This window comes from Aptenodytes patagonicus, chromosome 8, assembly GCF_965638725.1.
Source record: "Aptenodytes patagonicus chromosome 8, bAptPat1.pri.cur, whole genome shotgun sequence".
Taxonomy (NCBI): domain Eukaryota; kingdom Metazoa; phylum Chordata; class Aves; order Sphenisciformes; family Spheniscidae; genus Aptenodytes; species Aptenodytes patagonicus.
In genome coordinates, this window is record NC_134956.1 from 6,284,854 (window position 1) to 6,300,492 (window position 15,639).

Sequence of the window (15,639 nt, forward strand, 5' to 3'; positions counted from 1 at the left end):
CCACTTACCACTGCTGAAACACACTTGGAGGTTGTAAATTGGAAACTTCTGTATGACAGGTCAGTAACTGTGATTTCAACTGTAATAGCCCATGCAAACCTGGCTTGAACTACGTGTGGTAGGTGCAGTTGAAATACAGGATGCAAAACCAGACCATATCCTGAAGGGTGTGCAAAGAATAGCCATAGCCTGCACATGGTACAGGACCTAGAGAGGGAACACCAAAGTATTTCTTAATATTTTATTGAAGTATTAAGCTACTGCTCATATCCATCTCTGTGTTGAACACATCAGATCAGTGTCTGATGTTTTTGCAAGTCCAATTTTCTGGATTCGAGTGTGGGTTTTACTGCTGACTTCCAACGTGAAAACGTTAGTGTTTCTCTACCTCATTAAAAAAAGAATTGTCTCTGTGAACCAGCTCAAGCTGGAGTCAGCGCATCAGACCCTCGTTTTCATTTATGTATCCGTGCTCCTCACTGCATGAAATTTGTGGTGTGTCTGGATGTGATCACATGAATTTAGGCACCACTCTCAGTGCTCCCTGGATACTGGGAATCTGCGCCTGGGTCTGTGTTACTCCAAAATGTTTCTTTTTCCCATCAGAAACAAAGGACAGAGGCAATTCCATCCATCAGCAGAAGAAAACGCCTCCTGCAAACCAAGTCACGGAGCACTTCAGAGAAGCAACCTCTCCCCATCAAAATCCTACCCCCTTCCCAAGCCGCAAAGCTTTTAAACCTCTGTGCTGGGATCCAAACTGCCAGGGGCCCCTGTCCTGCCGCTTGCGCCTTGCTGTTCTAGTGGGCAGGACCAAGGACCCTTGGCATCTTTAAAGCGCTGATGTATAGTTTTGTGAGGCTCTTCCTCAAGGTCTGTCCGGATACTGGCAATCTTGCCAATATTACACCTTTTCTGAAGTAAAGAGGGCAAAGCGGTGCTAGCTACTGATTGCCTGGCCTGTGATTGTCCAGGTTTAGGCTATCTGAGGAGAGGCTCGGGGAGCATGTGGACGGCATTCCTGCCTCTCCGTTGCCAGCTGTCCCTGAGACTCGCCAGTGGTCAGTTTCAATGAAGCCGTGCAGCTTGGGTTTGGATTTAAAGATGAAATTAGACTGCAGCTACCCAGAAGACAGTGTTGCAAAATCCAGGCCTTTAAAAGTCAGGCTCAGAAACCCTGGTGACTTTGGGCTGTGTTTATTAATTCTGTTATTTTGAATTGTTAGCCTGCCCTCTTGTCACGCTCACGAACGCACCCCAAAGTCATAGCGTGTTTAAGAAAAAATAATCATAGCTGCTGCTGTTATTATGTAACATAACTGGAGATTCCCATATGCCGATCTATCTCCGGGAGGTGGCCCCGAAGGAGAACGCGGTACCCTGCCACAACGGCAATGACAGATCCGCGGGGGTAGCACCCGCGTGGAAGATGGGAAGGAGCCCCCGAGGTCCCTCGTTGGTCGGGGCGCGGGGGAGACCCGCCGCCGCGGCAGTGCCCGGGGAGGCGCCTGCCTTTGCCCCCCGCCGGGGGGCACCGGGGACAGACCCCGGGCGGGGGTGGGGGGAGGCCGGCGGCGGGAGCGGGGGGGGGGGGCGCGGAGCGGGGCGCATGCGCGGCGGCGGAGGGGCGGCGGGGGCCGGAGCGGCGCGGGGGGCCGGCGGGAGGGAGGCGGGCGGGCGGGGAGGAGGCAGGGCCGGGCTGGGCCGGGCCGGGCCGCCTGCCTGCCCGCCTATTTGAGGGAAAGTAGCGGTTCGCGGGCGCTCAGTGCCGGCCGCCGCGGAGAGGCAGCGGGCGAGCGGCCGCCGGTCGGTGCCCGCAGCCGGCGCGGCGCTGCGCTGCCCCCCTGCCGAGGACTGCCGCGCTCGTCGCACGAGTGGCGGCGGGGGGAGCCGCCCCGCGGGGCCGCCGCCGCCTCTGCCCCTTCCCCGCCGTGCCGTTAATGGAAACATGGCGATGGCGGCTCCGACCGGCAGCGCGGCGCCCGTCGCCCCAGCCCTCTGCGGCCACCTGGCCCTGCTGCTGCTCCTCGCCGCCCCCGCCGCCCACGGCTACAGCTTCCCCCAGCAGCACACGTAAGTGCCGCCGCCCCGGCCGGGACCCCCCGCCACCGCGGCTCGGCCCGGCGCGGTGGCGCATCGCGGGGCCGCCCCGGGGCCTGCCGGCGCCGCGCGGGGGAGCGGCAGCGGCGGGGCCGCGGCGGGCGCTGCCGGTGCCGCCGGTGCCCGCGGCCGGCGCCGTGCCGTGCCGTGCCGCCCCGCCGCGCTGGATGCGGTCGGGCGCGGGGGCCTCCGCCCGCTCCCTGCCGGCCACCGGAGCGGCGGGGCGAGGAACGGACCCAAAGTTGCTGGAAAGCCCAAACTTCCCCGGCGGGTGCCGGTGTGCAGGGCGGCTCTTGAAGCGTTAATGTGGCGAGAGCGGGGAAAGGCGAAAAAGGACTTTTCGCCCCCCCGCCCCGTTTCAAGCACACAATATGGTACCCACAACCGGCCGTACCCACCGGAGTTTGAGCATAAACTAGTAATAGATGGATAGTTCCACAGGCTATCCGAGCTGGCGGTCCTTCCTCTCCCTCCCTCTGGACCGACAGAAATTGGCTGTAATCTATTGAAAGTCGGAAAGCAGCTCATTTGGGTGAGGGGGTGGGGGTCGGGAGAGTCGCTGCAGGAAGGATATAAATAGATTTTTTTGGAAGAAAGCGAGCGTTTTGGAAGTTAGTGTTTGGGAATATTTGCTAACACATTCGGCTCTCTTGCATACCGTGATGACCCTGAAGCCCTGTCCCCCTCCACACAGCCATGCGAAATCTTGCCGAGATGTATTTTAAGAGGCTGTCATCTCCGTTACGAAATGCTGAGGTTTGTTGACACAAAACTGAGGGGAAAAAAAAAAAAAATCCAGACGATTCAAAGTAAAGGCTGACACCATGTCCTTACAGTCTGCGTTTCTGAAGGTGGGGAAAGATTTCAATGACATAGAGTTAATAATAGCAGTGTTGCCCTTAACTTTGTGCTGCCCCAGTGGATGTGCACTGCTTTATGTCACAATTTTCTTGTCACTTTTGATTTGCTTAAGAATAGAAATATGTTTTAAATATATATGTATGTCATAGGAAGTATTTTTGAAAGCCTTTTAGATTAACGTCTTTGATCTCAAAGTACATTTTTACAGGCATGTAGTCAGGCCTTCCGAAAAGAAGGCTTATCGGCAGAAGAAACAGCGTTGTTTATTTGGGAGAGCTGTAGCTTATCGTGCTAATATCTGGCTTCACCGAAGGCATGGTTGTTTGCACTCCTTGTTTATTCAGAAATACCTCCCATTCAAAGAGATTCTTTCTGAATTCTTTTGGGTCTTGTGTCCATATTTCTAACTATCTTTGACCTTTGGGAGCCGATGAGTTCCCTTTTCTTGCTGTCACGTAAATACAGAAATTCTTCAGAATAAGACCCTGAGAAATGTCTACCTACAGGGGGAGGAGAGGAAAGGGAACGTGCCAGTTCTCGTCCAAGTACCACAGCCTTATGGCCTGATCCAGCGTTGCTCTCGCATGAATAATCTTTACTTCCATGAGAATCCCTATAGAAGTAAAGGGGATTATGTACGTGGTGAAGCACAGATAAAGTTTGTGGGATGTTTTCGATATTTCAGCAGCTTTTTCAGGGGCTGTAAGTTGTTGCTTTCTCCTCTTAAATTTGGAACGCGGAATCATTATAGAACAAATCTCTTCTGGGTACCAGTTTACAAGTCAGAATGGTGATTTCTTTCTAACTGCAGAAAGTTTTATAAGAAGGTTCTTATACCAGGAGAGACATACTTAAGAGAGGTGTGTAATTTGTAAATAATGCATTGGCCTTCCCCTCACCCAGACTGACAATCATCTATATTGTTTAAAAAGCTGGCACAGTTTATTAGCCAAAGCAGTTTTATTCCAGATAATTTGATGGGCTTTACTAGGATAGAATTAGTTAGCTCTGCGCTCTCTTATCAGTGGTCTTATCAGAGTGGGCCTGATCCTGTACTGAGAGAGGCAAGATGCGTAAAAACTGAACCCGCTGGCAAAGATTCATAATTTCTTGCGAATATGAAGGAATGGTCCTGAAAAGACCACTAATTCTGTGTGTGCCTCTGGTGGGAAGTAATGCTGTCTGGCTGCATCCGGAGAAGAGACACAGAAGGGACGCAAGACCTCAACCTGACCTGGTATTTTCTTGCTTGTTTTATTCCCCTTATGACCTCTTTTCTGAACCCAGAGAAGAGAAGAGTCACGAATGGATATTTGATGATGATGCACAATTGCTGGGCAGTAGGTTAATGCTGTAGCATGTGGGCTGAAATGCCTTGTGAGCTCTGCCCTAGGGCTGCCGTGATTGTTTCTCGGGAAGGAAATGTTTAATGGGAGTAAAGAGTGCAATGGTAGCTGCACCAAGGCTTGAACAACGCTCCTTAATTGACTGTTTCCCCTCTGAGTAGCTTCCTGTCTGCACCCTTCTTGTTTTTAAAGATGCTGGATATAACTTAAATCTTTTTGGAAGGTTTGTAGGTCAGAAGCTGAGTTGAGCTGATGAGATGGGCTGCTAAATTCTTTGGACGATGCACCCTTGTAACAACAGCGAATGATTCAGAGCATTGATTAGAAACCTTGTTTGCCTTTGGAGGTTTTCTCTGTAAATCACTTAAGTCATCTTTCACTACAGGACTTTCAAAAATGAGGCTGCTTTTTTTAAGCAGCCCCAGAACTGTTTCATTCTGACAGGCAGCAGACTGAATGATTAGGATATTTTGCCTAAGGGGGGGGAAAAGAAGAAAATAAAGAAGAATTTTTTTTAATTTTTTTATTTTTGGTTACGGTTGTATTAATTATCATCAGTGGTTCTGTGTGTTGATTCTTGGTTCCGTCCCTGATAAATCGCTGGTGTTCCACATTATCTCTCTCCTCCCGGGTAGCATGGTTTTAATCATCTTATGCTGAGCTAAGGAAGGCTCAGCTCAGCCAGTTGTCCAAAGGGGAATTTCTCATTGAGATTTAAAAAGCCAAATCCCAGATTGGAACAAACCCATTGGGGCGGGCGTATTAGGTGATGTCCACTGACTGACAAGGCTCCTTTTAGGAATGGTCACGTACAAGAACGTGCATCTGTGTGGTCAACGGGATTAATGGCTGTGGAAAGAAAGGCTGTTGGTTGCAGTTAATTTTTCTTTTAAATAGTACGCAGAGGCATTCCTGTGGCAGCATGGTAACAACCTCTGCTTGAATTTCTGAGAGGTTTGGTATTAGATGATTGAAAGCCTGGTCAATGAGGGGAGTCCTGCACCTGTATTGCCGTCGCCTCCCGTTAGTGGGGATTGTGTGCGTGTGCATGCTGGAGAATGTGGCTGCCAGTACCGCCGCCTGGGAGCAGAACAAACCCCCGCCTCACTTTGCAGAAAGGCTTTTTGTCACTTGGACTTGAAAGAAAATTGCCATCTGCTAGAGGGTGGCGAGCCATTTGCTTCTTGTGAGGAAGCAGGTGTGCGCAGAATTGCTGCGCGTCCACTGGTGAGGCTTGGCTTCATCGCTGCTCTGCAGGGCATCTCTGACCAGCCAGCCAGAGGAGAAAGGGATGTCTGCAGGGGAAGGCACCAGCCTGGGGACCAGGGTCCGGTCCTGCCTCTCCGGCATGAGATTTAGTACTTGTCAGATGCAGACGGTAGTTTTGGGCAGCAAGCTGGAGGTGTTACCAGTGTTCCTGTGGGATAGTGAGCAGTGAAGGCTCCTGCTGAGAGCAATAAGGCCTAATAGGTGCCCGTCACCACTGGAAGGTGGTCTTGAGGCTGCCTCTACCAAATTAATTGCTTCCTTTTAGCAGGTTTTGATTTGTACTTGTGTCATTTCACCCCAAATGAGGTTAATGATGCTGGTAGTGATGGCACATCTGGGCTAGCAGGGCTTGAAATAAATAACTCTATTAGGACTGGATGCTAAAGGATTTGCGGAATGCCATGTAGAGGAAGCTCCTTCTCTTGTTCTACTGCCCACCTGCTGTGCAGTCAGAAAATCTCTTCCAATTATGGTTTTGATGCTTGGGAAGGGAACTTGTCTGGAGAGGAGCAGGGAAGAAGTGGGGAGATGGTCCTGCTTGTCTTCTGCTACACTTGGCTGAGCAGAGAGACAGCTCCCTGGGAGGGCAATCTATCCCGGTGAGTGATTGACAGATAACATTGCTCCGTCCCTGTGAGGGCTGAGCAGCCTCCATGAGAACTGGTACCCAGTGGAGGCACAAAGGCCCAGTGTCCCTGCAACAGCCCCATGTGGGCTGTGCATCAGTGGCAGAATCTGCTTTGGGGAGCGCAGAGGCACCCTGAACTGCCCACGGGTAAAAGAACAGCCCCAGGGAGAGGACCAAGTGTTTTTTAAAAGCCATGTGCAATATTTCTTCGGCATTTTAAAAAACTTTCTCTATTCCTGTTACTGTTCCTGAATGCTTCCTGCTCAGGTATTGCATGGAGAAGGGGCATTACTGCTTTTTTGCCTGTCCTTGTGGTGCCACAACACTGTACCCTACCTGCAGTGATCCCCTTCAAGATTGTGGTTTCAGCAGTTTGAGTTTTTCAACTGTATACATTGAAAATTTTTTAATTTAAATTCTCTTGGGAGAGCGTGTGGGTTCCCACTGAAATCAATAAGGCTCCTGCACGTAGACCTGAGGGTAGAAGTGGGCTTGTGCTTGGTGTTTGACAGACATAGTTCAGAAGCTTCATTGTAAAGAAGCTTTGTGTGTGATGTATACAACAGCCCCTTAAAAGCTGAAGGTGGCTACATAGGGTCTAAATGGAGACCTGAAAATTTATCCTTGAACGAGCTTCCTGGTGTTTGGCTTTAAAAGCCATCAGAAAGGCTCTTGAGGGCTTAACTGCTGGGGCATCTGCACACTGTAACATTGTACATGTGCACAAACCGTACAATTTAGACAATGCTTTTTTCAGCCAATGAAATACTCAAGTGGGATGAAATAAAAGAAAAAGTCATTACCAAGCAAAATACTGGAGTGAAATATTCAGCAAGAAAGGACAGTATCTGAATGTTTTGATATTTACTTTTCTAGGAGCCTCTTGAAAGCAAAATGTGTTTTGTTAGCAAAATTATTTTTTCCCCTCTGGGGTGTTGGTAGTACTTTGTTGTTTTAGAGCTGTTCCTGTGATCTAGCCTTCATCCTCAAGTTTATTATTGCTGGGTTGCATGGGGAAAGAGTGTCGTACAAACTGTTGTTACTGGAGAGTTGGTTTGTATGAACAAGCTATTGGTATGGTTTTCTTTAGGCTGAATCATTTGATCTTTTAGAGAATGCACGTGGATTTTCTTCATAACTTTGACAGTCGTCCTACGACCCTTCCAATTCTGTCTCAGCCATTATCTATATTTGGTCATAAATATTGTAAGAAATAAAAGGTGTTTACGCAGAGCAAAGGATTAATTCTTCCGCTGTAAAGCAGTGTTTCTCGCATTGACTGATGCATGAGTGATCAGGATATTTAGCCAGATCAGCTCATGACAGGTGAAGGGGCTGCAGGGCAAGAGACACAAGGATATGAATGGCAGTCAGGCCAGACAAAGGTTGCTCGGTCTGTTGTTTCTGTATCTATTCATTAACTCTGTGCAAGGTCGTTATTCTTGCCTGTGATTAGGCTACCATGCTGTCTCCTCGGAAGCTGCTTCTCAGTCTGGTGGGGGCAGTGCAGGAGCTGTTGTGCAGCACACCTTCTCCCAGGACCACGCGAGACTGCCTTTCGGGAGAACTTGGATCAGGTCTCCTCCCCTTGCTTTTAGTTGAGGCTGAGAACTCCAGAGGAGGTAATTGCTGATAGCAATCAGATTGGGTGCTAAATAGGGATATAAACCATTTAGTGCAATAGCTCTGATGATGATAAAGCCTTGGGCGCAGTTGCCAAAACAGAAGTTAAGTTTGCGTATCTCTAATGAGCCACTGAAGCGTGCGGAGTTAAACCCAAAAAGTACAGGATGCAACATGATTCTTAGCTCTGATTTGTGTCAAAAGTCCCTGAAGTTCTTGTAGTGAAAAGGAGATCTTTAATGAGAAGGAGTCTCCTGCCCCCCTGACCACGATCCTTCTTTCATTGTCCACAAAGGGTGGGAATGGAGCTGCTCTTTCCATGGACTAGGCTGGAGCTACTTTTGTACCAGTGGGTATCTGTTATGAATCCACTGAAGCCCTGGACAGTCTTTGGATTTGCTTGGGTTCTGCTGGTGCCAGAACTGTTCTGCCACCCTGCCCCGCACTGACACTTGGGGAATCTATGAATCGATATGGGTTGTGCCTGCAGTGAGTATATGTATCACTGTGATGGAAAACCCGGAGTGATGGATTGCAAAAGGCATGTTCATTTACCTGACAAAGGTTGTCTATCTTGAATTATTTATGAGACTTCGCAGCATGCTAGTAAATTTTGTAGGAGCAATGGAGTCCTGGTAATGTGAGCCTCTTCACTGCAGCTTCCGTAGTAGAGTTTTGCTGAGAAGGTACAGGAGGTGGGGGATGGAGGGGGAGGAGGAAGAAATAGGCGTCGAGTGGAGGGATAGAGAGAGACTGCTGTTTTCATGTGCAAATGATGAGGTGTGCAGAGCAATGAAGTGCGAATTAGTTAGATCGTGCTGTGCATTGGAGCAAAAATCTGTGTAGTGTTAGAAAGCAACTTATGCTTCAGGGAAGGGTGGGGGGGAAAGGATGGGGAGTACAGATGCAAGGACAGAGAAGGGTGACAATCTCATGACCAAAATGCTGGCAGCTTCCCATCCATAGGAATGTTATTTGCAGGAGTAGTTTCTTTAAAGTATATACTCATTTCGGTGAGGTTTCCTTATCTGAATTCCACCAAACGAAGGATCAAGGCAGAATTCGCCAGGCTTTTCTGTGTGGCATTCGGCGGCTGGAAGGCTCGCAAGCGTACAGAGCATGTGGCTGTGGACTGGAGGAGTTTGCTCAGGATTACCTGGAAGATGTGTGGCCCGCAGGAGCATTAGGTCGGTGTTATCCAACAGGGAGAGTGAGGGCAATGAGTCTGAGTCCTGCTGGCAGCGTGTCGGCTTGCCTCGGTCCCTGCTGGAACACCATTTCAGAGCTAAAAATCAGTGATGCGGCAGGCGTGGTGCAAGTTCGCAGTGTAGCTGCCACTGCATACCTGATTTGTTGATAAATAGAGCCTCCCCCACGCTTTCAGGCTTCTGAGCCTCTTGGCTTTCCGAGCACAAACAAAGTTACCCCTTAAACTGTTAAATTGGTGGAAAGAATTGGGAAAGAGTGTTGTATCCATCTCCATTGAAGTGACAAATGAGGATATGATTCTCCTTATAAATACCAATGCCTTTCAACTCATGACAGAGCTGGGTCCTGAAACTTTTCTCTTGTGGCAAGCTGCCAGTCTGTTTGCTGTCAGTCTGTTTCTTCTCCAGTGGGCACTTAATATTCTTCCGTCCAGAAGAATCCAGCATCCAAAGTCTGAGTTCACATTCATCCTCCAAATAAGAAAACAAAATAAGAGGCGCATTTCTAAATCTTTTTCAGAGCCGACCTTGTATAAGCCACTTACGCTTCAAAGATGTATGTAGCTCTCACTGATTGAATTTCTGTTGAATCAGAGATATTCTTGTATTTGAATTCTTATCTCTATTGAATTTTATGTAATAATATCTCTTTATTGTGGCCAGTGAACACTTTCTCTACGGTATGACACAGTGAGGGTCATGAATGCAGTGCCTTGTTTGCATTTCTAATGTATGGTGGGTTTCACAGTCAGGTTTTTGGCAGCTGTAACGTGGACACCAAAATAGAGACAGACTTAAGCCAAGCGAAGCACCTAATATTCAACTTTATCAGGTGTTGAAGATTGAGTCAGATTCTGGGCTGTGAGTGGTTGAATGTCTTTTTATTGCTCCATAGCGAACGCAGTAGACCCAGGAGGAGCCAAAGTACCATTTCCTCATGTCTGAGGTAGTCTTGTAAATTAGAGGTCTCTACTAAGCGTTCACTGTAGCGTCACATTCTTGGGATCAGCGGCAGGGGGGAATGTATTGTGTGGGCTCATGTGGTTCCAGGACCTCTGCAGGGGGAAGGATGCCCGTTGCCCAGCTAAAAGTAAACCTTCTGCAGCAGCGTGTCATGCATACCAGGGACAAAAAGGGTGGAAGAAACAGCTTTTAATTACTCAAGACCTGCAAGCTGAAAAGAGTTTCAGGACAGTGAGCGAGGCATGTGTCGCAGCTTCGTGGGCACTCTGCTTTCCCCTCCTCCCCTGCCTGCTCTGGGAAGGAGGGTAGATTACATGAGTATGAAAAAAATCAATATTTTTCTGTTCACGCAGCTCTTGGGTTTTATTTATTCTGCTTTTGTTTGCTGGGAAATCTTAATAATTGTCGATCAGTGACCAAATTGATGACATTATTTTGCCTCGCACAGAATGACAGCACTTCCAAGAGCACAGACCAAAAGAGCATCAGCCCAAAAGGGGCCCCCTCTGTGCACAGGCAGGGATGTTTTCATGCCCCTCCTTGGCTGTGTGCTGTGGGACTGCTTGTGACTGAGCCATTCCTCCTGACGTTGGATTTGTTATGATACAGAAGAATTTGCTGTTGTCAGTCTTGCCTGCTGTACTCTGCTACGGCTATATTAGGTTTAAAAGCTGAGAAATGTCAAAAAAATTTTCGAAGGTACTGGGCCAAATTCATCCCTGATGTAACGATGCTGTGGGATTATGCTGGGGACAACTTTCAGGCCTTTGCCTTTTAACTTTTAAATATCGTGGTGGTTGTGGTTGCTTCTGACATGATTTTTATTGTGAGATGGAGAAAAGAAATGCATCTAACACATCTACTTGCTTTGGTCCCAGTTTCTAAATAACCCCATTTAGCACCTGCCTGCCTGTTTGACCCAGCAACAAAAATGTTGTGTTGGCATTTCTGACATCAATACCACCTTTTTACCCATCATCTTAAGGCTAAATTGAACCCCTCTGTGTCACTTGCTCCTTGCTATGTTTATTTGTTTTGATCTAGTCTTTACTTCAGAGAAAAATCTAAGCAGCAATGTCTCACTCCTACCACCTGCTAGGGGCTGGGGCACTCTTTCGTGAGAAATGGCTCCTTCCACAGGTGAACCTCATACCCTCAACTTCCCTGTGCTCCCTGCCCAGATGTGAGGATGGAGCAGCCAGATACAAAAGGGCTCTGACAGCTCTATCTTGGCACGAGGTATCACTTCACTGAGGTAGCTGAGCTAGCTCGTACCTTTTCCCCCCTCTTACAGCCCTGTCCTGAGAGCCTTGCTGGTGCCGTGTTTGCTCGAGCAGGCACAGCGTTACCAAGCCGGAGGAGAGGCTGCATCCCGAGGCCAGTGCTCTGCGTGGAGCGCTGCCTGTGGCAACATGGGTGGGTGGGAATCTTCTTTTCCTGCCTTTCTTCTCTTGACACCAGTCCAAGTGGAGCCTCGTGCTGAAAGCATTGCTGGTTTGTGCAGTTTATGAATGTGACTGTGTGCTGAAAGCGTCCTTTTTATTTTGTAAGGGCCACTTAATAAATGTCACTTATTTGGTGACTTTAGGCAGCTGAGCACATGGCCGCCTTCTCATCGGGAAGTGGCTGCCAGACCCCGTCCTGTTCTCTAGAGTCACAGCTGGCTGGTGGAAAAGTAGGTTTGCCACTTGCCAGAAAAAAAGATGTGGTGTTTTCATGGTAGCTTGTGTAGTACTTGACTTTCTTTTTTAGTTAAATTTACTTATTGCTGTGTTTGTGCCACTTCAGTTGTTATTAGATCCCACAAGATAGCATGAGGATTCTTGTATGTGAAGTTTCTTCCAGAGAAAACCAAGCAGCTGCAGAAATGAAAGGTTTAGTAAATGGTACCTGTCCTTCTTACAGAGGAATATTGGAGTGATTGCAGTGTGGTGGTGGTGAGCTGGAAAGGGACCTGCTATGGGCTGCAGGTGAGATGCTCCAGCTGTTGCATTACCTGAGGCCCATGTTGGGGCCACAAGTAACATGTATACCTGCAGTTTCTCTGCTTGAAAACATATGCCACTTGTTGGATGAAGGATTCGTGTGCAAAGCCTGGTGCTTCAGGGGCTGCGTGGAATGGGTGGCGAGAGCGCTGTTTCATCGCGTGCCAGAGCGGCCAACTTGCAGTACTGGGCGAACTGCAGTTTGTTGAAATGTTCTGAAGTTTGTGAAGTTCATTGCACAAAAGTCCAGATCCCATGACCAAAGCGAGGCCTATTCCAAGTATATAGTATTTTTTTGTCTAACTTTCCACATGAAACTAACCTTGCTTCCTCATTTGGCTTGGCTACAATATTTATTACAACGTCATTCCTTTTCATTCTTTTTCTGCTCCTATGATGTTCAGGTTTAGTATTTACCTTCTAATAGTTTCTGAATAGCAGAGTGCTTGCATTACTGGCAGTGATGTATAGTTAATCTTGAGCGTAGATAGCTGTGAGGAGTCCAGACAGACTTCAGCCCTTGGTGGCATGCTTGTGAGTGAGGAAATTAGCTTGGAAATTGTTGTTAAAATTGCTTCTGTGTTAATCTTGCTGTGATATCACAGCTTCTGGCAGTATGTGGGTTAGCAAGATGCTTGTGGCTGAGAATGAGGGTAGATTCTCACTTTGGAAGAGTCTCAGCAGAGACCTTGTCTTACACCTTTGCTTTGAGGAGATTTACACTGAGGAATTTGGCCCATTTTTCCATTGCCAGGCCTATCTTCCAGGTGTTCTCTTACCCCCGATTGATCTTCTGGCCTACATTCTATCCACTACACGTTAAAAGGTGACCAACCTGTCAGTCTTGGCAGTCTCGCTCCTTAGCATCAGGAGCAAAGCTTGTGTGCCTCAGGCTTGTTCCCTGGGGAGACAAGTAATTCTTTCATGGCGTCCTTGGGATTGTCCCCCCTCCCCACTGCCATATGAGCATCATGTCCTGGTCTCCATCTTCCACTCCTTATGTTTTTTTACATGCGCTTTGTAATAGCACTTGTACTTCCCTATTGCTCATTTTGCTGATGAAACTAAGGCGTCAGAGACTCCAGTACGTCAGCGGTGGAGCAGGAAATGCAACCCAGATCACGTAATTCCTCCTCCTCTCTTCCTCCAAATGAATCCATGCTCTTTGTTTCGGAATAAATGTTTCTTCTGCTACGTACTAACAAGACATCAGATTCAACTGCAAGAGCAGAAATGTGGCCAGGAGGATTTGGACTCCAGGGACAGTATCTGTGCCTTTTTGGTGTTGGGAGAGTGGGGACTGTCCTTGTGGATGAAAAGCTCCTCTGAAGGACACTATTCTCTGGCAAATGCCTGGACGTCAAAGCTTGGGCAGTGCTTTTCTCTGTACAGTTAGGTGAAGGGTGAGAGGGCTTGTTGCCGAGTGCTTAGCGCGCTCAGCACTGGGCTTTTGCAAATTAAATGGGTGCCCTCTGCTGCATAAGTCCTACGTTGGCTGCTTGTGCCGTCTAAATTACGGTCAGGCACCTTTCCCAAGAAATGCTCTCTTTAAAATTGCGGTTTTGTGCTGATGATGCACTCATTTAGAATTGGATCTCTTGTGCTCATTGCCTCCTTGTGGCAAGCACTCACTGGTGGGACAGGTTACTGGGGGAACTGTAGGGCAGTAGCTCCTGACCATCCTTCGGACGTTGATCCCCCTCAGATGGTACCTGAGATATCGTCTGAACATTTCCCACTCCCTGTGTGTGTCTCAGAGAGAAATTCTAGAGGCCATTAAGCTGGGTAATTTACATGCTTCTTGAGCCTGTGCCTGGGGAAATATATTTCACAGGTAATTTCAAATCTCTTGGCGTGTGGAAGAAGTAATTATTCTAAATAGAAAGGGGCTGGTGATGTCACGGGCCCCATTGAGAGGACCACATTAGAGACTGGGATTTTTCTCTCTTCCAGAAAAGAGTCCAAGGCATTATATTCATAGGGGTTTTGGATGTCAGATGTTTTTGGTTTTAATGTCGATACTCATTTAGAAAAGCAGAAGAGAGAATTATCTTGTAATCTTAGATTATTGTGAGGGCTGGGAGGAGACCTACTCCGGGGATCCATAGGTGTGTGAGTTTCCTGCTTTGGTGTTGGAGTGCTGTCTTCCAAGGGTAAACATCAAATTTAGCGTCAGGGGGTTGAGTTGCAGTTCTGACTCCGCTCCCAAAAGTCTGTCTGGATTTGAGACTACTGCTTTGCCTTTGTAGCTTCATTCTCTCCTCCTGGAAAAAAAGGGGAAATACTTTTGTCAGACATATTAGGAGGATTTGACAGTTTAATGTTGATCAGTCCCTTCAAAATGATGTTTGATGGGCTGTTGCACTATCTGCGCTTTCATTGTGATATTGCAATGGTGAGGGAATGTGGACGGTAACTATGGTAATTGTGAAGCGAGGTTGTAGGTGCGCTGCTGGCTTATTGGCTTGAGGCATCTGGCGAGGAAAAGGACACATCTGTGCTTAGGCTGCAGTAGAGTTTCCTAGTGACCCTTCCCTTTTGAAAGGGAAGACAGCTTGTTGCAGAGTGGTGTTTTCTTGCAGCAGGGGGAACTCTGAAGGTGCTCCAGCACAGCATCCTCCTTCCACGGGGTCCTCCAGGACAGGAGGTGCATCCTTTCTGGTGTGAAAAGCTGGCTGCGGCTGGAGATGGGGAAACTGAGCCTGATGAAGCAACGTCCTGAGCACGTATAGCAAATCCTGTAGTACCTTCTGAGTATTTCCAGTGTGATTCAGTCACCTCCATTTCCATAGGCTTGTATCCTTTTCAAAGGAAAGGTGGTATGCTTTTTCCTTGTGGAGGGAGCAGTGTTTGTCCCAGCTGGTTGGGGAGAAGGAGAGAGGAGGTGACCTGTGAAAGCTGACGGTTTCATCCCTGTTGCTGTAGTGCTCTGAGTAATGCAGCAGCACTGGGACGAAACCAAACCAGGCTTCATGCTTCCACTATCCCTGCCTCAAAGCACGTCTGGATGCCACCTTACAACAGGAGAGGTCTTGCAGACAGCTTTTAGATGTGTATCACAAAGTAGTGAGGTAATGGCATAAAACGCAGTAAGCTATTATTTATTTTTTTAATGCTATCCACCCCCACCCCTTTTTTCTTTCATTGCTGAAAGGGACTAATACAATGAAGAGCTTCCACAAATGAAGGCGACTACCTATGAAATAACAGGGTTCTGGGTGTTTGGCTGGTGAGAGATGCAATGAGTGAGCATCGCTAAGTGCTTTATAATAACAGTGATCACAACGCTCTCTTAGGAGCCAGGAATCTCTCAGGTAGGGGGATAGTGGGGAGAGGGGTTGTTTAAGATGGGGGATTTAACTGGATTGACATCTAGTGACAGGGACGTCCGGAAAGCCCCTGAGGAATGTTGCATATGATGCTGTGAGAGGCTACTCCAAAAACCCCAGGAGACTTGGATTAACATGGTTAGAGGCTGAAGAATAATGGCAATGGATGCCCCTAAATAGCTCTTGTAGCAGGAGGTCTTTGTGGCAGAGCTTAATGATATCTTTTCTTGGTAAGGAGAGAAGTTGTAGACACAAATTCAGCAGAGGTCTGACTAGTCAGTAGTCCTCTATCAGACTCCTTAATATGGCTTGCGTTTTAATGATCAG

The 15,639-nt window shown here is 48.0% G+C and overlaps 1 protein-coding gene across 2 annotated transcripts in view; it reads left to right on the plus strand.

Annotated features, from left to right (window-relative positions):
- The first annotated feature begins 1,905 nt into the window (after positions 1-1,905).
- CACNA2D2 (calcium voltage-gated channel auxiliary subunit alpha2delta 2) overlaps positions 1,906-15,639 on the plus strand; it is a 227,444-nt gene continuing 213,710 nt past the window's right edge. For both annotated transcript variants that reach the window (XM_076346119.1, XM_076346120.1), the window contains exon 1: positions 1,906-2,073. In XM_076346119.1, coding sequence (XP_076202234.1) covers positions 1,949-2,073 — 125 coding nt within the window. In that variant the 5' untranslated portion in view covers positions 1,906-1,948. The remainder of the gene's footprint in view (positions 2,074-15,639) is intronic.